Raw genomic sequence first — 27911 nt, 5'->3', positions numbered from 1 at the left:
CTGGGGCTCATCCGGGAAAGCACCTCTGCGTCGTGGCATCACCGCCTGCCTCTGTGGCCGGACAAGGTTCCCAGGGGACTCAGTCTCAGCCTGGCTTCCTGCAGTGCGTGGGGCGGAGGCCGTGGACGGGGCCAACCCCAGAGCGTCGGCTGTAATTAAGAGCCTTCTCCACCCCGGGCTCTGTCGTGGCCACAGAACAGCCTTTATATAGCTTATCGGGTCACTGTAAGTGAGCCTCTGGAATGCCAGCCACCGCCGGCGAGGGAGCCTCCACCTACTGCTATTCTGGGGACACTATGGGGGTCCTCTCTGCCCCCTCCCACGGCCAGGGAACATGTCCTGGATCCTGTCCTTTCGCTCTCGGACGACTGGGCTGAGTTGTTAGTGTGGCTTACAGCCCGGAAGGGGCCTCTCCCATGCTTCTATGGTGCTTTGTCGCATGGCTCACGGTCACCCTCTGTGTCTCTTTCTCTTGTTGATGTGGTCACGACTAGCTCCGTTACTGTCCCAGTGAGAGCTCTGATTACTGGACAGTATACCTACCACTCTGACGGGGGGAGAGGGAAAGGGGAGGGTGGGGGACATTCATTTATTGCCCTCCTAGAGTTCTCACTGGAAAATTTCAGCACGTACACGCAGCTCTGCGTGTGGCTTAGCGTGTGACTGTGTGTTCTCAGCCCGTGAGTCTCAGCTCCCTGCGGGCGGCCATCACCTCCTCAGACTCAGCTGTAAGGATGACGTGAGGTTAGCCCCGGGTGGGCGCTGACAGTCTCTCCCTTGCTGTTTACTATGGCCGTGGCCAGACCACACCACCTTCCACGGAGGGCAATTAGTAGGTTCCCTTGAAAATTTGTTTATGCTCTGTCGTGCAAAGCATTTTCAGTAAATGACAACTTATTTGTGTGATTGGGAATGGACTGGCTGGGCCTATAGATACCATCTCACAACAGTGGACGTTCTAAGGACCCTTTCCAGGTCCTGTTGGGTTATCTCTGTCACCACGTGTTTATTGACCCCGTGACCTCCTGGACATTGTGCTGTGCAAAGGGACCACGTTGGTGAATGGGACATCTCTGAGCCTACTTCTCCTGTGCTGTTTCCCAGAAGGGAAGTAGAGAATCAGAAGTTAGGGATAAGGGAACTGCAAACAGTGGTAAGTGCATTGAAGAAAATAAAGCGGGGCCACGTGACAGAGTCTCGGGTGAGGAGATTCCAGGAGGGCCTCTTTGGGAGGAGAAAAACTGAGTTGAGCTCAGAATGACATGACGCCGCTGTCCATGGCAAGATGTATGGGCTCGGGGTTCCAGGCAGAGGCAGCAGTGAGGCAAAGGGCCTGGGGCAGGTGCGGGCTCCGCGTGCTGGAGCAGCGCGCAGGCCAGTGAGCTGGGTGCGGGGCTGCGGGCCTGGCAGCGGCTAATAGTCCTTCAGAGACAGTGTGCTCATCCCCATTTCAGGAGGCAGAGTGACGGCTTAGCTCCGTGGCTTAGCTTGCCCAAGGGCACATTGCTGGAAGGAGGCCATCCAGGCTTCAGCCACACGTCTTCCTCAGCCAGACGCGGAGTCCACCTGAAACCCCTGCAATATTCTGCGCCCTTGGAGACCCAGCGATGACACCCACGGCATGGAAGGGCGTTGGCGCTGGCCGCTGGCAGGTCTGGGGGCATGGCCAGCCTGGCAGCTCTGTGGGACCAGCCGCCCTCTGAACCTGACTCTTGTAGCCATCAAAGGGCACAGCCCTCTGGTGGGTGGCATTGTTCCCAGTGACCACACTGTGTTTCTCCTGCCTCAGTCTTCACATCCCTCTGTCCAGCCTGGAGACTTAGTGGTGAACTCAGGACACGGCCACACACCACACACACCCACCATATACACAACACAAATACCACACACGCCATCCCCACCCCACACCACTCTATACAAACACACACAGCACATGTATGTACGCATAGACCGCCACACACTCCACAACACACACGTGTACATGTGTCCCCCAAGACACACCACACACACACACACACACACACACACACACATCTGGGCATACGTGTGTGTCCACAGGGCGACCCGCCCAGCTGGTACTCTGGGTGGATCCGAAGGCCGGGAGGAATTGGTGGCAGCCTCAGCTGTGGGTTGGAGTGCCACATGGAAGTCTGTGGTTTGGCCTTGGGACCTCGTCAGCCTCAAGAAGCAGTTCAGGCCAGGGCCCCACCCTTGACCTGAAGGTCGCTGGGAGTTCCTCCCGGAAAAACGTTGTGCTCGAGGTCACCCCTATAAGTGGTAATTGGGTTATTTAATTCTGATTATGTGTTGAGAAATTTTATTAGAAAATGACTAAAAGTGACGAAAAACTAAAACGCCCATCATTTAGTTGTAATTTGTGCCCTATATCACGGAAGGCTTTGGCCAGCCAGGCCCAGGCCTGGTGGTGACCCCAGGGAGCCCTTGGGGCGTGTTCCTGCCTGAGTCCTGTGTCTGCCTAAGACTGTGACCCGTGTGTCAAAACCGGACGGGCTGCCTTTGGCCTCTGTTGGCCCAGGCACTGCGGCCACATCTTTCTCTTTATAGTGACCACTCGCCTGCACGCAGACCTGTGCCTTCGCTCCCTCCGTCCTCCCCAAATGAGCCTCATTCCCTGCGCTGCTGGGACCACATCACACCAAGCCTTCCGGCTCATGGAAGTATGACTGTGCGTTTCACATGGGGCTTTAGCTTTGAGTTGGTAAAGGGATGAAATGCAGTGGCCACAACTAAGTTGGTACTTGCAAAAAGTATGTCTGCGCACACAGACAATCTCTATCCAAACAGATGTCTGCATTTAAATATGCATCCGTATAATTAAACACATGGGACACTGCATTTCCAGTGTCTCACGGGGTGCAGCTGTCCCTGTCTCAGCTGAACTGGTTTCTCCCTTGTTCTTGTCAGAGGACGAGTGGGATGTGGGGGTTACACAGTGTTTAGGGGCTTTCTAAGAAATGGGGCTGATGAATTGCTGTGCTTCTGATCCAGCCTCACACTTACTGGAAGGCTGACGGAAAACAGTTGTCAAAACAGTGTGTTCTCGGCGACCTGTTTTACTGGAAGACGTGTCAGTCTTTGTCCTTTTAATTACAGACTCTGGTTTCTGGGAGGTTACCCCACTCAAACACATGCACAAACACACACAGTTATACTCACGCACACAAACACATACTTATATCCACACTCAAACACACAGGGCCACACATACACATACACTCAGAACATGCACGTACACACACACCACAGACCACATACACACACACACACACACACACACACCACACATACACACACCCCACACACACACACACCACACACACCACACACACCACACACACACCACACAAACCACACACAGCACACACCACACACACACACACACACACACACACCCCACCCCCTCCCACAGGAATGAACCTTGACGAGGGTGGTCAGCACTGTTAAGACCCCCTTTTTCTGCCCCTTATTCTGGAATAGGCTACGTGCAGTGCTTAGAAAAGTACAGCTTTGTAAAAACCAGTGCATTTGGGGCGTCTGTCTGCACTTGTGAAATAGCTACTCCCATTTTCTGGAAATCTGACCAGCCAATTTTGGTTGATACAGTAACAGACACATAGTGTGTTTTCATCTGTTTTTAACAAAAGTTCTTATTTACATCTGTCTGACACGCAGCTGTGAGAAGAGTATGCAGAGGGGGCTGTGTGCCAACAGGTGCTCTCGGGGCCGCCCTGAGGCAGCTGGGCAGGCGGGAGGCTGTATCCCCACAGGGCAAGGCCTGGCAGCCCCGGGCACCTGCTCAGAGTGTGTGTGTTTTCTCCCGCAGCCGTCCTCTGCCTTAAACCCCCAAAGCCTGCCTGCGCTAAGGTTCGGCTGCGAGCAAAGCACTCCGGCCAGAGCAGGGCCGTGCCGCTTGAGAGCGAGTAGGACACGGGGTTACAGAGGCCAGAATGCAGAGCTGAGCACCTCCCTTCCCCACGCTGCTCGCCTGCGCGGGATGTGCCTGGCCAGAGCCTGCTTTACACTTGGGGCGACCCTCGCCCATGAGAGGCCTGGGCAAGAGAACAAAAGGAGGCCTGCCTCCTCTGGGCTTTGTGTTGTAAGTTACAGATGAAGTGTAAAGTGTCCCGGAGAACATGCTCCATCCCCTGACGGGGCTGGGGGGCAGGTCTGTGCTGGGAGTCCTTGGACCCCTTTAAGGGGCATGCTGGGACGTGGTGGTCCGGGGGGTCCGGCCTGGCCCCGGCCCCCTTCTCTTGACACTTCCACTCGGTTGGTCTTGCCCCATGGGGGCCTTACGTGCACGCGTGAGGACACTCCGAGATACAAGGTCACGTTCTGTCCACGATCCACAATTGCTGCCCCTCGAGCCCTCGAGCCCATGACTCACCTTCAGAACGGGTCTGGCCCTTTGGAAGCAGGTGTGGGCTGTTCGGGCAGGATTAAAGGAGGGGCGTGGGGCCTGAGTGGGTGTGGTCCCGTCCCGTCGTCCTCAGGCGAGATGAACGTGGAGGGTGTCCTGTGAGAGGCCCTCAGGTGTGTCTCGGCCCAGGGGTGGCATTGCCCTCCTCTCTCTCTCTTTTCAGGGAGTCAACAAGATGGAGTTGAAAGAGTATAATTTCTGGAATACGATAGGCCTAGGTCGTAAACCCTACTCTGCTGTTTATCAGCTGTGCAGATTTGGGCAGAAGACTTAAACCTCACTGTCCTCACCTGGAAACAGGAAGCAAACATCTCCCCACAGGCACACTGCAAAAAGTCCACGAATGTCCTCAGATCGTAGGCCTAAGCAAATCTAGAGCCCACCTGAGAGGCGTCGGCCAGAGCCCAGAGATGGCAAAGCAGCCGCGAGCTCCCAGGGACCCCGCCACGCCCTCGCCCCCTTCCCCGTCCTTGATGCAGACATGGAGCCCCAGGGAGCAGAAATGACCCATTCAGCACTAGTGCTTTGTGCAGCGGAAGTCGGGGTAAAACGGACAGCAGGCTCTTTGACCCACTACACCAGGCCCCAGACACGAGTGCTGAAAAGAGGTGCTGGGGTCCCAGGCTGGCTGGGTCTGCACCGAAGCCTCGGTCAGCTTCGCACCCGGCTCGTTGCCGTGTGTGTATTTGACAGCAGACTCCACATTCAGGGAGGGCTAACTAGTGTGTTTCCCCCAAAATAAGACCCGGTCTTCTATTAATATTTGCTCCAAAAGACACATTAGGGCTTATGTACAGGGGATGGCATCCTGAAAAATCATGCTAGGGCTTATTTTCCGGTTAGGTCTTATTTTCGGGGAAACATGGTAGAACCGTCTAATTGGGAACTCTGGCTCGGCCACAGGTGATTCCAGTGGCAAAGAGGTTACCAGCCTGTGCAGCATATGCCATTATCACCAGGTGGGCCTGGCCAAGGGTGTCTGAGGCGAGGTCAACCACAAGATGACAGTGGATTAGAGGTCACAAAGGGCCCTAAGCATCGAAAAAGAAAAGAAAGGAAAAAAAGAAAGGGAGCCAGTAAACCTGTAGTGAGGACCTGCTAAAATTATGGACTTTTCTTCCCCCTCCCCTCCCTCTTTCTTTCCTCCTGGGTTCCAGCAGTTTATATGATACCAGTCTTTAGATGTAGGTTGATGAACCTGGCTTTGAAGTCCTGTTTGCCATTTATCATCTCTTTACTTATTACTTAACCTCTGTGATAAGTTTCCTCATCTGTAAAATGGGTATACCTGCTTCTGTGAAGATTAAGTGCATTCAGGTATAAAAACTGAGAGATGGCGGGTCCCAGGGCAAGGCGTAGAGATGGTGGGAAGTTCCCAGAGGGGTTGTTTTTGGAGAAAGAATATGGGGGTATAGACCAAAGGGAAGGGATTCAAAACTAATTCCTAGGCATTTTTGAGAGTGACACTTAAGGAGTCGGGGAGACTGGGGGAGCGATGGGTGGCAGGAGAAAGTGCGTCCTCGTTTTGAACATCATTGAGTTCTGGGTGGCTTCCTGGTCACGTAGAAAATTCACGCATGTAGAAAATTCACAGGAAGAGCTGGAGACACAGATGAGCAGGTGGGTGAGGATGAGGTGCCCCAGTTTGGGAGGTGCTCACTCTCCGGGTCCTGCCGTGTCAAAGTGGGCACCTGGGGGAGGATGCTTCAGACTGGGCCTGGGTCAGCCTCGCCTTGGTTCTGCTGGAGAGGGGTCCTAAATGCGATGCCTAGTACCACAGAACGGGATGGGATCGGCTAGGGTCAAGGTAGGGAGCGGAGTGAGCAGCAGGGTGGGGGCGGGTTGGCTGGGAATCAGGAAACCGGGCTGGAGAGTTGACCAGAGGACCCAGCACACAGTACTGCTCTCATGAGGAAACTGAGGCTGGAGAGCCTGTGAAAGTGGTTCATGGTCAGCTAGAAGAAGAAGGACTGGAAGCTGCTTGCAGCCAAGGGGAAGCTCACTGTCCAGGGGTGGGGAGCCTGGTGCAGGCATGCAGGGGTGCAGTGGCCAGTGACCCCCCCCCCCGACACTCACCCCAGGCTGGCCCCTCTGGCTGCTCACCCTCAGAGATGGAGGCAGTCTGCAAAGGGGAGCAGGCCCGGGGAGGTGCCCTGGACAGAGGAGAGCTCATGGGGGTTGGCCCCACCTCCCAAGTGTGGGTACCCTCGCCGCTCCCCCAGGCCTCAGCCCCCTCTCGTTATTGCTCTGCCTTCACCAGCTGGACTTGTCCAGGGGAAGGCAAGGCGGCCCCAGCTGTTCCTCATTGACATCTGGCTGTGATTTCCCACCAGCCCCACCACAGTCCCCACAGGAATGCAGCCAGCGGCAGTTCCAGGAGCCCACCTCCACCACCCCTCCGTGAGGGGGGCAGGAACAAATGAGGAGCAGGGGCTATGTCCCCCTCTGCCCAGTGGCCTGGTACCCAGCAAAGGGGTCCCTGGCCTTGCTGTGGGCTCCCACAAGACATTAGGGGCCTGACAAGGTGGAGGGCTAAGCCTGGCCCCTGCCCTCTCCTGGGGGGTCTGGCACTCCTGTCCCTGTGGCCTGCCCTTGTCACTGGTGTTCTGATTCTAGGGACATGACCCCGAGTCTGGATGCAGATGTCTGATCCCACATCCTAATGCAGTGAATGTGGCCGCAACTAGAAAAAATAGCACCTATCTTGTTTGCCCATCTCCCCTGAGAGCCACAGGCTACTGGGGGAGGCATTTGGGGCTCATTGAGCCAGTCCTATGTTTGTCTGAGGCTGACGGGGGAGGTGGTTTGTCTGGCCACAGAATGACGGGGTCCGCGCCCCCACCAGAACCAGGCCTCCTGCGCGTCCTGTCTCTTACCTTCTCTCTCCTCCACGCTGCCTCCAGAGTCTCGGCTCCCCTGATGGGCCACGCATCTGGATTCCTGTGACACATTTGCATTTTGCCACTCCTTAGTTTTTCTGTTTCTTCATCTACTCAGCATCCATGTAGGAAGAAAGGAGAGTTTCTTTTTCCCGTTTGCCTGTTGATCTACTCAGTGACCCTCTCCCGGCACCATATGATAAAGTCCTTGGGGGTGCCCCCTCCTCTCTGAGCCTGTGGAAGCTCAGGGTTTGTGGATGGCAGGCGGCAGTCTGGGTTCAGGTGATTTTCACTCAGCACCCCAGGTCCCATGGTGAGAATGGACAGGAGAAAGAGGAGGGCCACTGTGAGATCGTGGTGGTCTTAGGGCTGAAATTGGCACTTCGTGTGCTTTCTCCTGCCTAATCCCTGTTAGGACCTGAAAGGTGGCTATGAAGAGTGGATTCTGTTCTAGATTTGGGCAAACTAGCCTCAGAGGGTTTGAAAAGACGGAGGGTGCCACACACAAGAAGTACAAGTTCACTCCCTAGGAAAGAGCAAACAGATCAGACAGTAGCGAAGAAGTTTCCAGAGATGTTTGTTCACCCTCAACTGATGAAAGGACGACCCAAGGCAGTGAACTTGGATCAGAGGGTTTGCATCAAAGACAGCAGGCAAGGCTTTGGGGGGAAAGTTGGGCACTAGAAGACACGTGCCATCGTCCTGGGACCAGTGTCCCTGTAAGACACACTGGACGAGGAGCTCTGGGGATGACCCCCTCAGCACGCGGTGTTTCCTGGGTTGGGCTTCGGGGGCCGTGGAGGAGTGGGCTGGACGCTGCAGGCCATGTGTCCGGTGTGGAGGGAGCCCGGGGCCTGGTGGGGTTGCACCGTGAGGCATTTCCCCATTGTTGGCATTGGATCCCTCGTCTATACAAGGAGAGGGTTTGCTTCTAGGGTCGTTCAGGCTTTTTCCTGGTCCTGAAGTCTGATTTGATGTCAGAATATTAATTCCAGATAGAAGTGCCTTTCTCGTTTATTCCCTCACAGCCTGACTCAGCCACTAGCCTTTCCTACAACGTTCATCTTCCACCTAATGCCAGAGTTAGGGGGTGTGCTGAGCAGTGGGCGGGAGCTGTGCCTGTCATCCAGCCAGGGGTTTGAAGCCCACCACTGTCACTTCCTGCAGGAGTGATTGTGGAAGGGCCGGTCCTCCAGCGGTTTGAGCTTTGTCTGTTTCTCTGTGAACTGGGAGTGACAACCCCAGGAAGGCCATCCAGAATCTAAATGAAACGCCCTGGACTGTGGGCAACAGGAGGGTGGCGACTTGCTATTCCCTGGGCCTTTTCAGCATCTGCTCAACGATCATGTCCCAGCAGCGGGGGGACACACGGGACACGATAGTTCGTGGCCTGCTGCTCCACTCCTCGGTGAGGCCAGCAGCCGGGGATGGTAACTTCCCAACTCCCCTGGGGGGCGTGACATCCATCCCTGCCGTTACTGGCCTTCGATCCTGCACTGTTGACCCCGCCCCCATCTGTCATGTGACAGTTTTCAAGGCATCCTTGAGGCTCCTCAGAGCCCTGTTCTACAGGTGGGTCCTGTACCTCCACACGGGTGGTGCATCGAGCGTGCCCTTACCCCTTGGCCGGCCGTGCACACCTCAGCCTGCTGTAATGCAGAACTGGGGGTGCTGGAGTCAGACAAACCTGGGCTTGCATCTCGGTTCTGTTACTTGCGGACAAGTCACTGAATCTTGTGACACCCTGTTCTCTCTTCTGAACTTCACGCTTAGCCGGCACAGTTGTTGGAGGCCGTGCTATGAGGATGTGTGCGGTGGGAGACCTTCGCGGCCTGGCCTTCCCTTTGCTTCTGCCTCCCCCTTACAATGGAAACTTTGAGATATTTTCAGCGCTGTTGGGTTCCTTGAAATAGTGAGCTTGTTGATTTCAAGATGAGCCAGGTGACAATCAGTCCACATACCCACTTGTAAAACCCCAACTTTGAAATATAGAGTAATTAGCATCTCTCTAATTTTCTTGGTGAAAATAATTCTAAAAAATCATTATAGAGGGAGACTCTTATAAAGGAAAGACGTTGTGGAAGCAGGTGTGTTTTCTTGGAGTGTCCCCAAAGAGCCCCCTCAGCCACCATTCCTAGAGGTAACATGTGGATGGGTAATTGGAAGCACCCCTAAAACCAGCGGTCAGGGAAAGAGGTGCCTGGTTCTAGCACAGCTACTTGCCCTGCTTTCTCCGTCTGCCGCCCTGCCACTCGCCCTGGAACCCCTCCCACTCGAGCACTGATGACCTGGGCACCGATGTCTAACCCCATGGTATATGTTGCCCTGTGTTTATGGGACGTGTGTGCGGGATGTGACTCGTGGACAAATCCTGCTGCCTGGATCTTTCCCTCCACGTAAGCCCAGACCTCTCTCCCTGGTTCTCCTCTCTCCCCAGCCTCCCCTGTCTGCCATACCCTCCTCATCTCTCCAACATTTTCATGTCCATGGCCCGAGACCCAGCTTGGAGACCTTCTTCTCTGTGTCTGAACCATCTGAACCACTCACTAGCAACTTTCAAATCAAAAGCCGGGTGCCCCTCCTAGAGGAGGTCCTTGCAGTCTCTGGTGACACCTACTGGTGCTTGGCCCATGGGACATTGCCTGGAAGGGAAAGGAGGTCCAAAGGACCCCCGACATCAGAAACCACACCCTCAGGCAGGTACACTCATACAGTAGCCACCGCTACCTTCAGCCTGGTTTCCAGAACACACACTGCAGTCCAGGCAGCACCATCTCCTCACTGCCCAGAATGCCCAACATGCCTGGGGTACGACCTGGCACCTTCCCACCAGCTCGTGTCCCCTCTCTCCACTGGAGCCGCAGGGGCCTTCCCTCCCAGCCCCCAGGGCAAGCCGGCCCCTTCCTCCTCAGGGCTCTGCACTTGCTGGAACCTTCTGCCTATTTGCTCTTCCCCTGGCTGGCTCATACCCTTCTTGGCTTTCAGCTCTGATATCCCTCAGCCAAGAGGCTGTCCCAGGCCAGCATGCCCGCTGTGTGTCCTGGCCCCGTGCCCAGCACCCCACCACAGCACCCACATACTTGGTCCACAGCACTGATCACAGGGGATGACCAGCTTGCTTCTCTGTGTGTGTCTCTGCGTTTTCTCTCTGCCTCTTTCTTCGGCAGGCGAACACCAAGAGGGCAGGGCCACCCACCTGTGTGTTTGCATATTTGTTCTTCATGCCAGGACTTATGTGCTGGCACGTGGCAGATACGTGTTGGCTGAATGAATGAATGGATGGATGAATGAATGAATGAATGAGCACGTGTTAGATGCTGGGTGTTCTGACAACAACTTCCCACCCACTATCCCATTTAATCTTCCTGATGATCTTGGGTGGGGCGGGGAAACAAACCCATGAAGTTTTACACCTATTTCTGGCTTTGGAAACAGACACAGAAGGAGAAGCTGACAATAAAGCGGTATAATCTCTGTAGACCTTAGGCCTTCTTCCATCCACTGAGGGGGAAACGTGTTCCTCCTGGCCTTGTTTCACCAGGAAGCAGGCACGGGCTCGGGCTGGGAGAGGAGACATGGCCCTGGCAGGGCTGGCCGCTCTTGTCACTGTTTCCTTTGACTCTCTAAGCTCCAAACAGAAATTGGCACACCCCAACTCGGTGTCAGGAAGGACCAGCTGTGTTGGGGCCCAGCCCACACGCCTCATGCCGTGCCAGCTCCTCCTGAGACGGAGGAAGTGTGGCCCAGATCTCATGGGCCCAGCGCTCACAGCTGTCAGCAGGTCCAGGGGCATTTTTCTTTCTAGCAATATTCTGTCACTTTCCACCAGGCTGCCTCTAAAACACGTACATAAACCTTTCCCCCAAGGACTTGGCACCCTGATCACCGCCTCGCTCCATCCTGACGAACGTGGGAGATGGAGATTGATCAGCCAGAGGACCTGGGGCCTCTGCCAATGCAGTTTGACCGAGGAGGGAAATGCAGGCCAGAAATCTGCAGAAAATTCTAGGACCGTGGGTAGCGTTCATCTTCTCACATGGGCCACACCATGACCCCAGGACACAGTTACTAACAGCCTTTGTTTGGTTTCCAAGTGGGAAAGCTCTGTATTCACCTATAAAATACGGGTGGTAATGTCTGTCCTGCAGGGCTGGGAGAGGACTAAATGAGAGCGTGTGCGTGATCTGGAGACAGTGTAGCAGTCCAACGACTGGCTGGTGACTGTTACATTTGCACATGCAGTGTGCTTTCCAACGCTGAGGTGTACGGATAGAACAGTGGTCCAGCGCTGCATGCCCAGGCCTCACTGCCCGGGCTCAGTTCCTGCCTCTCCTGCTCGCTAGCTGTGTGATGTTATCTAAGTTACTTAACCTCTCTGAGTAGCAGCTTCCCCATGCATCAGACACACATACTGTCTAGAGCTGCTTTACCTGGCAGCTGGTGCACTGTGGGGGTTCAAGTACTTACCTTCTCCACCATTTCACAGGTGGTATGGAAAGCCTTCCCTGCCCGGGTTGCCATGAGTTCATGGCCCAGGGCCAGGACTGTGGTTCTGGTCCCTCTGGCTCCAGAGAAAGCGCTTGTTCCTTTTTGGAGTGCTCTCTCAGCCCCCACTGCTGACCCTCCGAGCATGCGCAGGTGTTCACTGGACAGTGTGCAAAGCACTCTCCCTCTCTCTGCTTTGCTATGTGGTGGCTCCATGGGGGCTCCTTTAAAACCAAGGGCCTGCCGCCTGTTGGTGGCTCCTGGGTACAGAAGTGCGTGTTGGTCACCACTGGGCCCTCTTTCATTCCCCAGGCCTCCTTGGGAGTGTGCAGGCCCAGCAGCCCCCGGACTCCAAGTTCACCTGTGGAAACAGGACTTACAGCCACCTGCCGGACGCTGGGCCTGCTGCCTCTCCCCCTGCAGCCTCCAGCGGTCTCAGCAACAAGGGCCCATGGGCGTGGTTCAGAGCCACTTTTCAAAAAATAACGATAACGTAAAAAAGCTGTGCTAGGAAGTCACGTGCAAATCTTTGAAGCAAATTTGAAGATATAGCTGACCCTTGAAAAACACGGTGTGAACTGCGTGGGTCCACTTACGCAGGGATTTTGCCCAATAAATGCAGTCGGCCCTTGTATCTGCAGTTTCGCTTCGGCAGATTTGACCACCTGCGGATGGAAAATAGCATTTCCTGTTCGCATCTGGGAATCTGTGGTTGGGAATACGGAAATAGTTTTCTGTGCTCTGTTGGTGGGATGCCTGGATGCAAAGGGTCAACTGGAGAGTCACAAGTTATACGCGGATTTTTCACCACGCCGCAGTGGGCGCCCCACCCCACGTGACTCTCTGCCTTTCTTCCCCCATCTGTAAACAACAGCACCTATCGTGTCAGGCTGTAGTAAGGATTCAATTAAATTGTGAATGGATTGGACATGCTTGGAACAGAGTCTGATGCAGAGCAAGCTGCCTTGTGTGTCTGCTGATCCCGGAGGTACCGCCATCCCCAGCAGAGCACAGTCAGCATAGTACCTGGGGCGGGGGGGTTGTAATCATTATCGTATCATGCCTGGCGCTCCCCAGGGGGCATGTGTGGACCATTTCCGGCCTGTGCCCTGTGTCTGCCGGGGTCTGATTCATCACATCTCTCCTCCGCCTCCTCCCTGCCACCCAGAATGTCATCATGTCATCTGCGGTTAGCTGCCGTCAGCAGCGCTGCCCGGAGGTGATGGATGGCCAGTGGCTGCTTCCTCTCCCTGCTCTGGGTCCTCAGGCTCTGCTCCCCGCATCCACGTCCGGCTGATCTCCTCCGCTGGGGCCACCATCTCTACTTCTAGCTTCTAGATGCAGGCCCACCTTTATTCAAATCCAGATACTCCCCCTATCGCCTGAGTTTCTTAACCTCTCTTAGCCTTAGTTTTACATCTGTGTAATGGGAACAGAATCTACCTGCTAGTGTGGTTGTTGTGGATAACATCCCCAGCTGGGTGATGGGCACACAGCAGGGACTCGGTCATTGCCAGCATCTTCTTTCCCACCTGGAGACACTCTTGGCTAAGAGCCAGGGGACGGCATGGCTGTGTGTTCTCCAAGCAGACCTGTGGCGTGTCACTGCAAAGCAGAGGGACATCAGCGATTATCTTGTGCCAACCTTCCTCCTCCCCAAATATGCAAACACACTCTCCCCTTTGGTCATTTGGTAAACTGAGGACAGGTGGAAGTGTTTTTCCAGAGAAACGACAGTGAATTCCTGGTGTTTCCCCTTGGGGGGCGGAAGCTCTCATGAACCAATATTCGGCCTCTGTTGAAGGCTGGCGAAACAGACCCACACAGTGAGAAGAGAGATCTTTCTTCTCTCCAGAAGTCTAAGATGTTCTGCTTACGTAAAGACTGAGGGAAAACATACGTCAGGGGGTGACAGTTAACTGCAAGGGAGCAGAGTCTTTGTAATCAGCCACGTCCTTTTCTGTGTTCTCATGCTTTCAAAGAGGAAAATCAACCAACTAACCAAGAACTACCTACCTACACGTTTTGATTCCTGAGAACTTATCCCCTGTCCTTAATCGCAGAGCTGCTGCTTCTATTGATCCTGAATGATTACCCGATAATTCCGTATTTACTGGGATAGTGAAGGTGGCCCAGTCTGTCAGTAGCTCCTTAACAAAAAAAATAATGGAACAGTTCTCAGCACCCTCGTTAATTGTTCTGAGGCATCTGGAAGGAGAAGCTGGCCTTCAAATCCTTTGTCCCGGTTTAATAATGCGGCTAACAGAACGGGAATGCCTGCAAGTTTGGAACACACTCCACCATAAACAGAGAAAACCCAACAATAGTGGCTTACACAAATAGAAGTTTATTTTTCCTATGCTTTTCACCCGGGCCCGGGATTGGAGTCCCTCTGTCCTCAGTTCTTCTAGGTAGTCCCACAGATCTTACATCCCACACTCGAAGGAGGAAGGGGAAGCAAAGTTGCCAAACCCACCTACCTATCTGTCCCCGTACATCGGGAAAAGCAACCACTGCTTTTTAAGAAACCACTCCTCTCTCAACCACAGCAAACTTGTATTCTTTGCTTCCTTGGCCAGATGGGGTCACATGTTTGTCCCCAGCTGCAAGGAAGGCTGGAAAAATGGGGGCCAGAGTCACCATAATTGCCTTAGACCAACCAGCCACAGCTTTTCTCCTTGGGCTGAAGACTGCCATTCTGAACAAAACTGGCCTTCTTTTAGCCAGAAGGGAGCGGGGAAATGACGTTAGGCTGACAACAAGGGTGTCTGCCACACGTCCACGGCAGGAGCTGGGGAGCTCTTCTCAGGGGCTCACCCACATCGGCGTGAAGCCCATGCCGGAGCGCTGTCCAGTCCACTGTCCAGCATTTCCTTCTCAGCTCAGGTGTCACTGGTCAGTTCTGTTCTGCACGGACTCAAGACCTTTGTGCCTCGAGCTGTGAGAACAGTGTGGATACGAGCTGTGAGAACTGTGGGATCCAGCCAGCTCTGCAGACCCCACTCACTGGGCGACACACACGCCAATCAGCACATCAACATAGCGCCGTCAGCTCTGGTCTTGGGGCCAGTGGAGGGGCTCCTGACACAGGTTGGGGTGGCTGAGAGCAAGGCCCTGGGGGGGCTCAAAGCTGACAAGAGTCTCAAAGGTTCAGAAGGAGGAGCCTCGAAGCAAGGACGAGACACGAAGGTGTGTGGGAACTCTGACGGTTTCTTGGGCTTACACATCCCGATTCTGTCACCGAAGTCAGCCCACGAGTGCCCTGAAGGCAGGGGCTGTGACTTACCTGTTATCCCTTTGGAATGTCCCTGGAACAAGCTCAGTACCTGGAACATATCTGCAGCTCTAGAAATATTTTAGTTTGAATACATGAGTTAATGCAGAAATAAATAGATGATTATCCAAGATATGGATATAGTTCTGGGCTGAGGGGGACTTGGGATGTTAACCCTACGTCCCTGCCTAGCAAGTGAACCCCAGGGGCCCCCACAGCCCTGGGGAGCCTGGCCAGAGCGGGGATTTTGGGAGCCACTTGTCCTGACTTAAGTAAGTCATCTATAAATTGCCCCTTGGGCCTCTTGAACGCATGAGGCTTAGTGACGGCCCCAGAAGGCGATTGGCAGCTGGCTGGGGGGTGATTCCTTAAAGCAGTTTGGGCAAGTCCTAGCATCTCTGAAAAGAATCTGTCTTTTCTGTGTTCTTGGTCTTCAGAGTGTCCTTGCCCGCCATTGGGAAATAGATTGTCCCCGAGGATATTTGCAGAGACAGGGCTCAGTGGTTCTGACCGTGAGCTCCATCCAGCTGGCAGCCTCCTGGGCTTTGCTCATCCTCAAGGATAGAACCTTCTGAGTCACCCCATTTTCAATGACGCACAATCCCCAGCCCGTCTCTCTGGCAGGCTGCCAAAGTTAAAGCAATTGATCGTCACCCCACAGCTGCCGCTGTCCTGGGTGGAGCCGTCTAAATATTGCACGGGGCCTGCATCCTTTCTCGTATTTGGTCCTAGACAGACAGCTCGGTGCTCCTTACAAAATAACCTCTTCCGTGGGGCTTGTCAGACCTCCTGGTGCCTTTTAGGATAAACATTAAAAATAGCTACTCCCGAGTCAGGGAGGGTCGCATTCATTCCCCTCGCTGCTGATTGGCAGAGAGGCTCCAACCCTGTCCCATCCTTGAACGTTTGTGTCCCCAACTATGAAAAGAGGTCATTGCGGGTGGGACCGATGGCATGGTTATCAAGGTAACGAGCATCACCCCAGTGCTTCTCGGGCAGGCCGGTCCACGCTCAGGGGCCTCCGGTGGTAATGACGAGAGGGCCGCCTCTCGCGTCCCAGCCCTGTCACGGGCGTGGTCTTGCCCAGTCCCCAAAGCAGCCCGGTGACAAGAGTGTGCTTTATAAGGGCCTCCCGTGCCGTGCCCCAGCTGCTCACACGCAGTCGTGGAGATGAGGACGTGGGTGGCGGAGCCCACACTCGGACCTGGGATTTGAAAATTCAGTGTTGGTGTTCTTCCTGGGATTTTTAGGGCAACTGAAGGAGTCCCCTTTCCTTCCAGCTTTTTAAAGTGAGTCAGGAAGATGTTTGGATGGACATTTAAGTGATACCCTATAATGAAGTGTTTTTATTGTATGACTTCCTGCGTTGCCTTGTATGACTGGGCAGTTTTGCTTCTTCTGGAATTTGCATCCTTCTGGAAGTGTTCCGCAGGCTCCTGGGGGGGGAGGGGCATAAGACACACCTTTCGGGTGGGTCCCTAGCACACATCTTTCATTTCACTGACATCCCGCTGCCCTGGAATTTTCACACAGAAGTTTGAGCCTTATAAGTGACATTCTCTCTGCCCGTATCACCTTTTGTTCTTTTCTGCTTAAGTCTTACTGTTCTTTGAAGAGGGACCTCAGCCATCACCTGTCCAGGAGAGTGTCCCTGGGGTCGGTGGGCTCGGTGTTAGGTCTGTGCCCATTTCTGTCACCTGTTACAATGTTGATCATATGCATTTTGGTGTCTGGAGACTCCGAGCTCCTTCTGGGTAGTGATAGCTCCCTGCTCATATTTGTATCTGCTCCAGGCACTGGACATCCTACACATTGTGAGAGGCAGGGGAGCTGAGTGACGTCACATCCCACGTGACTGGGTCACACTTGCTCACCCATATCTTTGTCTCCTCTTGTTTTTCTCAGACGTTCTCTGCCCCAGCGTCCGTGTGGAAGGAGATCGCTTTAAGCACACCAATGGCGGCACCAAGGAGATCACAGGTGAGGGAGAAACGGCCACCCCACGTGCCCACTTTGCTGCACTGTTGGCTGGACCCGAGTGTGACCCTCCTTGGCTCGGGTGGCCCCTCTGCTTCTGCTCTCATTCCTGTCTTTCACCAAAGTCCTGATAGAATGGTTCGAACTGTACAGGTAGCAACTCCCATCAATGAACCAACCAACAGTCAAAAAATGCAGTTTCCTCTTGGGAGTCGGTGGTGATTTTATTGGAGTCTAAATAATGCAGTAGAATGAATGAGTGGGTGATGGAGTTGGTGGACAAGTAAACAAATGAAAGGCAGAGTGATTGAAAGAGTAAATAAATAATTGTGTTGGGGAGTGAAGGGAAGAGTGAATCAGAGTGAAAACTATATGGGTGAACAGATGGGTGAGAGAACAAAGAGACACGTGCCCGCAGACCCAGCAGCAGAAGTAGCCCCGGGGACCCTGCCCAGAGGCTGTGTCTGTATGTGACAGGACGTTCGGGAGCACACGGGGGATGGCTGAGGTGGCTTCCCCACCCTCCTGAGGACGCTGAGCCAGGCGTCCTACAAAACACTTCCAGTGCGTGACCTAGGGACGCTGTCTTCTCTCCTCCGTGACCACAGCCCGCTCTCCTCACCGACCCTGCTGGGTCAGGTGCCCCTGCTCTCCACCCACGGGCTCGCGGGTGCGCTGCTTCCCTGCGTGCATGCTGAAGAGTCAGGCTGCCACCCTCAGCCGGGAGCCGGGGGCGATCAGGACCACGTGCTTTGCAAGCATCCCTCCCCCAGCACTGGGACCCTGCCATGTCGGTGCTGCTGAGGACGGGAAGACGCCGGCCTCTGCGTCTTTGTGCCTGAGGGATGTTTCTAGAATGGGAACAGGTTGTGCTGCCTGTGTGCCCAGCCGGTGAGACGTGTGAAGCTGGCACTCCGCAGGGGCAGCCCTCAGCCAGTGACTTGAAGTGGAAACAGCCCGGCTCCACTGCCCCCCCCCGGGGGATCATTCTGGGGTCCACATGTGTCCCCACTCCCCAGGTTCCCAGTGAGCCAGCAGGCTTTCCTCCCCGGCCTCACTCCCCGCTCCCTGTCAGTCACCTCCCAGACAACACTAGCACTTCCGGAAGGACCCTGACTGAGACGCAGCAGCTGGTAGTCCCTTTTCTCCCAGTGGAGCGCCTGGGGTGTGGGTGGTGCTCAGTGAGGGGCCATCATTCCCAGGGTCTCTCTGTCCCACACATGAGACGACTTCCAGCCGCTTCACTTAGTTGACTCAGTTTCCTTGAAGTGAATAGATTTACAGCTGAGTCACTGTCCAGAGGTGAAACTGCTGGCCGGTTTGATGTGGCCATTCCCACTTGCCGTCCCGGTAATCCATCCCTGCCAGCCCGTGGCTTTGGATGGTTCGTTGCCCTTTAACCTCGAGCGTGGAAGGGCCTGCCGGACTCTGCTCCACGCAGCTTCTGTTGAAATCACTCTGGAAATCAAATTCTCACCTTGCTGCCTCATCCATTCTTGGCTTTCTGAACAATAAATCCTTCAGAGCAGTACCTCCCCTAAATAATTCATTGTCCACAGCGGAACAGTTTCAACAATAGCACCATTAATAACAATATCAGTGACAGTTGACCCTCACTGAGCACATGCTGTGTGCCGAGGGGTTTGCACAAATGCTTTATGTAACTACGGCACACGAGATGGGCACTGTTATATACCTGATAGCTGGGGACCCTGACGCCCAGAAACGTGAAGTAGCTTGCCTGAGTTTGTGGCAGAGTCTGGGTTCACGTCCAGACCATGGGAAGGAAGAAGGAAGGAAGGAAGGAAGAAGGCAGGAAGGACTCATGGGTGAAGAAATGAATCTGCCTCTGCCATTGATTGCTACGTCAGATTGAGTCCAAAGCTTTCCTATCCTTCTGCAGACTGAAGAGCCCCGGATATTTTTTTACTTAAGAATCACTGAGTCTTGGGAATATTCAGACACACACAGAGAGAGAGAAAGAGAATCCGCTCTTTCGACCCCGAGTCTGAAGTGTCCTCCCCTCCCCTCGTGGGCTCCGAGGCTCCCAGGGGCACATTGCAATGCCTGGTGGGCATCCATCAGCACGCCGGACACATGCCCTGTTTGTGCAGCGCTGAGCACACAGAGAGCCTGCGTCTCCTCTAATTATCACCAGCCCAGAAAAGAGCTCCAGCCGTGCTGAGGCTGCAAGTGGAGTTACAGAAAGATGGAGCCTCAGACTTGCCAGTTTCAACGCAGCTGGGTAATCGGAGAAGCTTTTGTACTGTAGAAAACATGTGGTTCCCCAAAGCCTCACCTCCAGGCTTTTCCTTAAATGACTCGGGCTATTTTTAGTGCGTATCTGGGTTGGAACAGTGAGGATGCAGAGAACAGACAGGGCAGTTTGGAGGCAGAGATCTCAGCCTGTCCTTCCCGACGTCTCTGAGGCTCAGTTTCCCCACTTACATAACAGTGGGTCCAACCTAATGTTTCTGAAGAGCGTTCTCGGCTCTGATAACCAAAGGTTCTGCGCATTTGAGTGACTGAAGGTATTGTACAGCTTCCCTGGGAAGTTAGCTATTCAATGCTTACAGAACACGCTAGAGACCGTGCAGGTCTGAAATTTGGCCAGACATCCTGGATTTCTCTCTCCTCCCACATAGGCTCCCATGTCCATATCCAGATAATCGCCAATCCCAAGTAGTCTCCAGTCCAGTGGCTGCTTCCATTCCTCTTCCCTGGAAAAATTGTACCAAGTCTTGTCCCCACTGGCTTTCCGGCTTGTGCGTCTCCCAGCTGCCAGAGCCACCTTTGAAAATAGAAACGAGATTGTGTTGTCTCCCTTGCTGGAGAGCCCTTTCTCGGCTCCCCATTGCCTGCAGAAAGAAACTCAAATTCTGCCACGTGATGGCAGCACCCAGAGTGCCCTGTCCCTGCCTGCCTCATTCCCACCCCGTGTTCCCCCCACCGTGGCTCCTGAAAAAATATCCAGGATTCCCAAAAGGAAACTGGCTGACTCGGGTTCGGTGCCCACCCAGCTACCTTGCGTGGCCTTTCCTCCTCCTCTGTCTGCCCAGATTTTATTTATTCTTCAAAATCAGGCCAAGCCTTGCCTTCTCCGGGAAGCCCTCCCTGACTGCCCCTCGGGTTGGCAAGGCAAGTTTTTCCTGTGCTCCTGTACAAGCCCCGCGGTCCCCTTCCTTGCCATTTACCAAGCCTGCTCATTCCCATGTCCGTTTCCCATTAGACAGGAAACTTTGGGGGCTGGGATTTTTGTCCGATTCAATGTTGGAATCTGAGCAGCTCAGGGGGCGTCAATTACGTAGGACAGGCTCCGAAACCCGGATTTCATGGTCCAGGAATTCCTTTCTTCTCTCCTTCCCCTCTTTCCACGAGTGGTGCCACACACAGGAACAGCTGCAAAAGCTCCTGACGTTTTCAGGGACAGATATCTGAATCAGATTAGACCCCATCCCGCAAACTGCTCACCACCTAGGAGGGAAGCAGCCCTGTGCACAGATAACCTGTGTGCACCTCCGCCAAACCCGCCGGAGTGACTGTTGTACTTGGGGTGGGGGGGAACCGGCCAAGCTGCGTCCCATGAGGACCTTTGAAGGACGAGGACAGAGTGCACAGTGGGCGCCTGGCAGGGGCAGATGCAGCCCGAGGACACGGGCCAGTCGCCAGTGCGCTGTGTCCCTGACGCCTGCTGGCTCAGCCGCCTCTGTGGCAGCAGGGACGTGCGCCTGCCTCAGCGCCCGGCACGAAGCAATTGCTTCTTTATCTGGTGGTGCCTTGCATCAGAGTCCATTTACCTCGGGAACATTTCTCATTTTCTTCCCCAGCCCTTATGTATTGCAGGCAATTCATCTTTCCTCTGGGTGCCCTTGGCTGCCACCTAGGTAATTGCGTGTTATTCAAAGTTTTGTCGCGTTTAAGCCTTTGTTTTTATTCATTAAAATCACTAAAAGTGGAACCAGAAAGTAGAGCACATGTTTGCTTCTGTAAAACTGTTTTGTTCTTAATTCTCCCACATAATAACTGTTAGAGGGAAACCTGGCTTCAAGTGGCGATTTGTAGCGACAGTGGACGGAGCTGTGAAGTGAGGAACAGGCCCTGAGCTGTTCTCGGCCCTGGCTTTGCACAGGGCGGCACTGGGCTCGTGTCCACCAGGCTCTGAACAAGAGCCACCACTTAGTGGAGCCCCCAAGGGCCTCGGGCAGTCCTGGGAAGTGGCCACCATCCCCGCTCTCTACAGATGAGCAGTGGAGTCTTAGGGGCTGAGGAATTCCAGCAAAGTCCTCGAGCTGCAGGGCGGACTGCACCACACGGGGCCCAGGTGTGTCTGCCTGCCCCCTCTCCGCTCCCTAAATTAAACCAGCAGCTTCTCCAGAGCAGCGCCTCCACCTCCCTGCGTCCTGGCAGTAATCCCTGCAGGAGTTTTGCCCGAGGCAGGCAGGGGAGTCAGAGAGTTTCACAAACAGGAGAGCCTCAGAGACCGGCCTGCCAGGCAGCTGGAGGTGACAGGCAGGCCCCCACTGCGTGCACCTCTGCCTGTACAGACGCACCCTGTCCTCGAGGAGACTATGCCGTGTCCCTGCTCACTGCTGGGGACGGCGAAGGACGCCGAGCGTGCCCCTGGCCAGTGCTGGCCAGCTTTCAGACCCAGGACAGACAGGTTCCGAAACGCACTGACCCTTCTCCTTTCTGTGGGACGGAATCCGAGCCCCAAACAGCCCCTGTGCCCTTTACCACTTGGTGTCCATCCCATGGGACCCGAGGACTGGGGGGCCTCCAGGGCCTTTCCAGCCATCATCCTGTTCCCACGCACCCACCCCTCCCACTGACAGGAGCTTGCCAGCCCTGAGGGACGCTTCTGGGTGCAGTGGGCAGCCCTTTGGATCTTCAGAAGGTCCCTTCCTGTGTGGGGCCTTGTCAGTTCCACCAGCTCCTCCTATGGGGGCCACTGGGCTCTGTACAATATTGAGCCCAGAGCTGCAGGGGCCTCTTCTACGTCCAGTCCCTGCTGAAAGCAGGCCAGGGCTGTGGCAACAGAAGTCTGGGGGCACGGGGAGTGAAGGAGTGAGGGCTTCTCTCCTCGTCCACTCAGCAGGCCTTTCCCAACATCCTGTGCCCCTGACCTGCCATGGCCGGGGGATCCCCAGGGGACGGTGTCCTCAGGACCCGCCCCCACCCCCCCCACCACTGGAGGAAGTGGCTGTCCCTTGCCTGGTCCTCTAACCAGGGCAGTGATAGGTGGGGCTCTGAGGGCAGTGACAGAGCTGTCACCAGTGTCAGAGACTCCTTGTGGCTGGATTTCACAGAGGACATGGATCAAAGGTTCCCACTGTGGTCCCCAGCAAGGACTCGTGGGATGGACTGAACCAGGCCACCCTCTGTCCCCAGCAACCCTCCTGAGCCCTAGGGTCACGACTTGGCCATCACTACATCGTCAGCACACCTGAGGGCCTCTCTGAGCATCAACCCAAAAGAAGAAAAGCAACTTTCAATTAGCGCAGTATCATGGAGACAGTTTTCTTCTCTGTGATGTTTCGCTCTTTAAAATTGTGAAATTTAAAAGCTGCCAAACTATAAGCAAAATGCAGTGTCTGAGGTGGCCTCTGCCTGTGTGCGAGAAGGTTCCCCCCATGGTTTTACTGAACACCCAGGCTCCCTGCACCAGCGTCCCAGCCAGGACACCCTCCACGTGCCTGGTGCTCGGTGATGTGGGACGTTCACAGCGCACACACCGTCTTGAAAGCCCCGCGTCTGCGTTTCTCCTGCACCTTTTGCCGGACTTGGACTTGGAGATGGAAGCTGTGCCTCTCTGTACTTAGTGTCGTTTATATGTTTGCTCCCCAGTACGTCTTTGAATAGTTCCCTCTGCCGAAAGCCCCCAACCACACGCCCCAGGGCAGGGGCGGCAGGCTGCCTTTGCTGAGAGCCGATTCTCCTCTCCAGCCTCACCCCAGCTCTTCTCTTTGCACAGGTTTCGACCTGATGGATTTGTTCAGCGTGAAGGACATCTTGGGAGAGCGGGAGAATGGGGTACAGAGTTCCTACGTGCGGATGGGATCCTTCCCCGTGGTGCAGAGAACTGAGTGAGTAGTTACCTGTCTTTCCAGACCTGCTGGACACCTGGGAAAGTAGGACACCACGGTGGCGCCCTGAGCGCTGAGCAGGCCCTTAATCTGCTCCGTGCCCGGGAAGGTCATCCAGAAATGAAGGTCCAGAGCCACTGACCTGCAAATTTGACCTGTTCCGTAGCAGACCTGTTACCATTGCCGTCTGGTTCCCTGGTCCTTCTACACTCGTCTGCACACAAATCTGTCATCAGTCACTCACTCATGCGTTTTCTACCAGTTCATTAAACGGTGAGCACTTACAGTTACAGGTACACGGCACCGACTCTGGAGAAGCCACTGCATTTCCGGGCAGGCATAGCTGCCCCCAGAGTGACGCTGTCGTTTTGGTCAGTGGAGACCCAGTTTCAGGGTTTCCTGGGTGCCTGGCTGTAAACATTATTAGGTGCCCTCAGTGATGGCGTGTCCCTCACCTGAGGTGAACGTCCCTGCCTGGCAGCTTTGTGGAGAGGATTCTAACAGAAAGATTAGTCCAGAGTCTCTGGTCACGGGTTCTTGACGACACCACAGTAAGTGCTGCATTCTGCTCATCTCGGGCAGGCAGACCTTTTGAAAACAAAACTGAGATTTCGTTCTGACACTCCTCCTCCATTTGAAAACCCTTCGGCGGCTCCCAGGCGCATTTAAGCTAAAGGGCTGGAAAGGCCTGCGTGTGCCCGGGCCCCATCCTGCCTTTCTGGCCTCTAGCTTGTCCCCAGCGCTCTGTTGTCTGGCTCCTCGGTCCTGGAGCCTGTCAGCACCCTCTCACTCCTGTGTTCACGCTCTTACCTCCACCTGGGGCACCTGTTCATCCTCAAAGAATGGCTCGACCGTGATGCTTTCAGAGGTGCCTTCCCTGGGGCTGCAGAGTTCCCACCTGCGGACAGGACCCTCCGCTGGACTCCCAGACGTGGACAGGCCTCGCCGAGCGTAGTTCCTTGCAACCTGCATTCCCGCATAAGACGCGGCAGAGTTGACCCTAACTAATCAATCGTGCAATGAGTCACTTACGGCCTGCCTCCCCTGCTCAGCGAGGAGTCCCAGCATCAGGCTAAGCTCTGCCCAGAGGAGGGGACTGGTCGATATCTGCTGAACAGATGAATGAATCGATCAATCCGCAGTCAGTGAAAGTGCTCTGCGAGCGTCGAGCCAGGCAGAGGTGGACTTGGGACAGCGGGCGCAGGTCCGCACTGTGCAGAAGCTGTGCTTGCATGAGGCCATTGTTCCAATTCAGCGAGCGTCGTGAGTGTCAGCCACGCACTCCCACGTGCAATTGTAATTTACAGGTTAATTTTGTTCATAATGAAAAGAAGTGTCACTTTCAATGGTTATTTCTTTCTCACTTGTTTAAGGTTTAAAGGGCGTTTCACACACCTTATCTAATTTATTTCTCAGTACAATAAAACGAGGTAGCAAGGTAGATATTGTTATCATTTATCTGGTGCCACATGTGAGACTCGAAATGGGACTTATTCAAAATTGCACAGTTTGTAGGAAGCCGTGGTTAGCCTCAAACTCAGGTCTCCCAACTCCAAGTGCTCACCCTTTTCACTGTAGTCTTATAATCTGCTACGTTGTTTGTGGAGAGGAATAGAGTAAGTCACTTTGTTTCCTTGAGATATTCTCCGTTAATGACCATTTTCCCTTTTCCTGATTATAACTTTTCCTTAGTGTATACATGTGTATATATATATATATATGTGTGTGTATATATATATATATATATATATATATATATATATTCTTATATGTAACCTAAGAGATAGTCTTTTTCTCTCTCTTTCTATGAATATGTATATCTGCATGCCCATATATATATATAGAGAGAGAAACAGATATAACATACATATAAATATTTGGCACATATTTATATATGTATTTGTCTGCAACCTATATTTGTACTATATACACATATGTGTGTATTCCAAAAATAGAGGAAGAAGCTGTGTTTAGAAAACAACAGTACCATAATTGGCCTCATTAATGAAATAAAAGGAAAGTGAAGTGAAATCTGCGGTGGCTGCAAGCCTGTGTGTGCAGGCCGGAGGGGAAGCCCTGTCTTCCTCCGTGTCAGCCATGACCTAGTGTGTCCTTGAATCCTGAGGAGGGTCAAGTGCTGTGGATGATGGGTGCTGCTCCTCGTGCCAGGCTGTGGTCCTGGCTGAAATCCCAGCTCTGAGAACGACTGAACCACTGGGCCTACCCCCAGCGTGGATGTGTGAACCGAGAATCGGGGAGAACCAGACTTTGCTCACAGGTTCTGCAGCCAAACGAAGGGTCCCTGAGGGTCTGTGCGTCTGAGAACCAGGAACCCAGCCGCCTCCTCACTTCCCTCCTGGCTCTCTGGCCAGACAGCTTCCCCCTTCAGTGGCGAAGTCAATGCCACGTGCGTTCCCCAGGCAGCTGCCTGCCCGCAGAGCTGGGCTGGGCCCCACCTTGGCCGTGTCTGCAGGATGAAGGGACAACCAGCAGCTGGACAAGAGAAGAGCTCTGGCGCCCGGGTCCTGCCTGGGTGTGAGCCTCCGCCGGCCCCTCACCAGCCAGGCTGCATGCACGTGGCCCTCAGAGCCTGGCTGCTCTCGGCTGCAGCGTCATCATGTCTTCAGAGGGACAGGTTTCGTTCTGAATTTGGACGGGGAGGGCAAGTCCAGAACTGTCTGGGGCAGAGATGCAGGAGTTGAGGAGCTCCCCCTGAAACGGGGTCTCGCGCCCCCACTCATGGGGCTCTGTGGAGACTGGGGGATCCTGGTACAGGGGGCAGGGGCCCAAGCAGGACACAATCTCACAGCTGGGCCTTGCTGAGAGGAACAGGCAGGGAGAGGAGAAGACTGGGGCACTCAGCTGCATTACACCTGGGGCAGTGGCGGTTTAGCATTTATTGGTCCTGTGGTGGACGGCGAAGATGGGGACATGCAAGCGGGGTGGATCTGTGCCCTGTGGGGTGGATCTGAAGGGGCCAGGACGATGAGAGGGCCACAGCCAGGGTGTACGGAGGGGTGTACCGAGGCCCGGAGAGAAGGGAGCGCCACCGAGGCAGGCCAGAAGACGGGTTTCGGAATGCTGAGGGTGTAAATCGGCAGGACGTGGGGAGCCAGGGCGTGCGGGCTTCCTTTTGCCTCTCCTGCTCGGTCACTGAGCTTGGTATCCCCTGTCACTCTCTCCCTCCAGGGATGTGTTCCCCCAGGGTCTGCCTGATGAGTACGCCTTCGTCACGACCTTCCGGTTCAGGAAAACGTCTCGGAAAGAAGACTGGTACATCTGGCAGGTCATCGACCAGTACGGCATCCCACAGGTGGGAGCGGCGTGCCTTGTCACCTTAGTGGCCTGCAGCCTTCTGTGTCCTTCTCGTGGGGGTGGCATCACCCTCCATGCTGTCTCCAGGCGCCTCTCTCCTGGGCCTGAGGGTGTTGGGAGTGTCCCCACCAGAGAGGGTCAAGTGCCTGCCCTCTGCTGGGGACGAAGACCTGGTTCCTGTCTCAGGGTGGCTCTGCCTAACCAGGGGCTGGCAGCCAGCTCTGCTGGCCTGTGGCATGTGCCCAGTCAGCAGCGTGAGTGACACAGCTTGATGCTGTGTGAAGGAAAGTGGCTCAGGGTCAGTAAGACCTGGCTTCAGTCTCGTGTCTGCTCCTTACTGGGTGTGGGCCTGAGGCAGATGGGCTTTCTGAGTCTAGGTGCTCTTAGCTGTAAACTAGAGCACGGGAAGCCTACCGTGAAGGGTTAGGGAAGCTTCTAGAACAGTGCCTGAGGCCTAACACAGTCCTGTCACAGATAGTTCCCTTCTTAGGATGTCTGGTTTTACCTGCGTGAAGCTCTGAGGGCCCATCTTTGCCAACCTCTGGTGTGTTTGGGCTCCACTTCCTACAAAAGTAGAACAAGCCACCAGCAGCCTGTGGCCGAGTGAGGAAAGACCGATCTCAAAAGCGAAGCCATCAAAGCAGTCGATTGGTTTGCGATGCACGCGACACTCCTCCTTATGCGTTGCCAGATTGCAGTGCCATTGTTCTCCGAGTTCATGGGCCTCCCGTATCTTCCTCATTCACCGTTGTCCTCTTGCAGACTGAGCTGTGTGAGGACACGAGTGGCTCTGAGCTACAGGATACTGACTGTATGTCCACTTGGGGGTAGAATGAAGTAGAAACATGCTCAAGCCATCGGACCACGGCAGCCACACTCGGGGGCTGCCAGCTGGGGAAGAAGGCGCTCCAACACAGGACGCCGTCTGCTGTGGTCAGAGCCGGCCCCTGACAGGGCATGCAGACGCTTGTCCATGCCAACACGCAGCGCACGCTTATCCACGCGGACACGCACTTAGGAGGAGCTGGGGACTGTCCCAGCGCCTCACAGATCTTAACTCACTTCGTCCTTATCACACCCCTATGAGTGGGTTCTCCTGTCACCTTCTCACAAGGATGGGGCAGAACCACAGGGCCTCCATTTCATAGGTAATAAGAAGGAAAGGTGGGATGTGAACCGAGCAGCGAGCTCCACGTCTGTCTCTTACCCACTGTGCTCAGCTGTCGCCGTCAGTGGGCCGTGTGGAGTGAGTTTTCTGGAGCAGCCCTGGTTAGACGGAGAGGCACAGACGTTTGCAGGCTTGCCTGCCGAGTGGCCTGGTTTCGTAAGTGTGGGAGGCAGCGTGGAGGAGATGCGATTCTCCTCCACAGGCCTTTTCTGGAGAGCAGTGGTGACCCTCGTCTGCCTCCCTGGGCAGGCACGCAGGTCCTGCTTCTCCCATTTCTCAGGGTCCGGTG

The 27911-nt window shown here is 54.7% G+C and overlaps 1 protein-coding gene across 1 annotated transcript in view; it reads left to right on the top strand.

Annotated features, from left to right (window-relative positions):
- The window catches only part of COL22A1 (collagen type XXII alpha 1 chain), a 207544-nt gene that overhangs the window by 25016 nt on the left and 154617 nt on the right, over positions 1–27911 (top strand). Inside the window, exons 4-6 of the mRNA XM_033126944.1 lie at positions 16985–17059; positions 23028–23139; positions 26329–26452. Of these exons, the coding sequence (XP_032982835.1) occupies positions 16985–17059; positions 23028–23139; positions 26329–26452 (311 nt within the window). The remainder of the gene's footprint in view (positions 1–16984; positions 17060–23027; positions 23140–26328; positions 26453–27911) is intronic.

This window comes from Rhinolophus ferrumequinum, chromosome 14 (genome assembly GCF_004115265.2).
Source record: "Rhinolophus ferrumequinum isolate MPI-CBG mRhiFer1 chromosome 14, mRhiFer1_v1.p, whole genome shotgun sequence".
Taxonomy (NCBI): Eukaryota; Metazoa; Chordata; class Mammalia; order Chiroptera; family Rhinolophidae; genus Rhinolophus; species Rhinolophus ferrumequinum.
The sequence above is the reverse complement of the archived record's forward strand: the minus strand, read 5'-3'. Positions and strand labels throughout refer to the sequence as shown.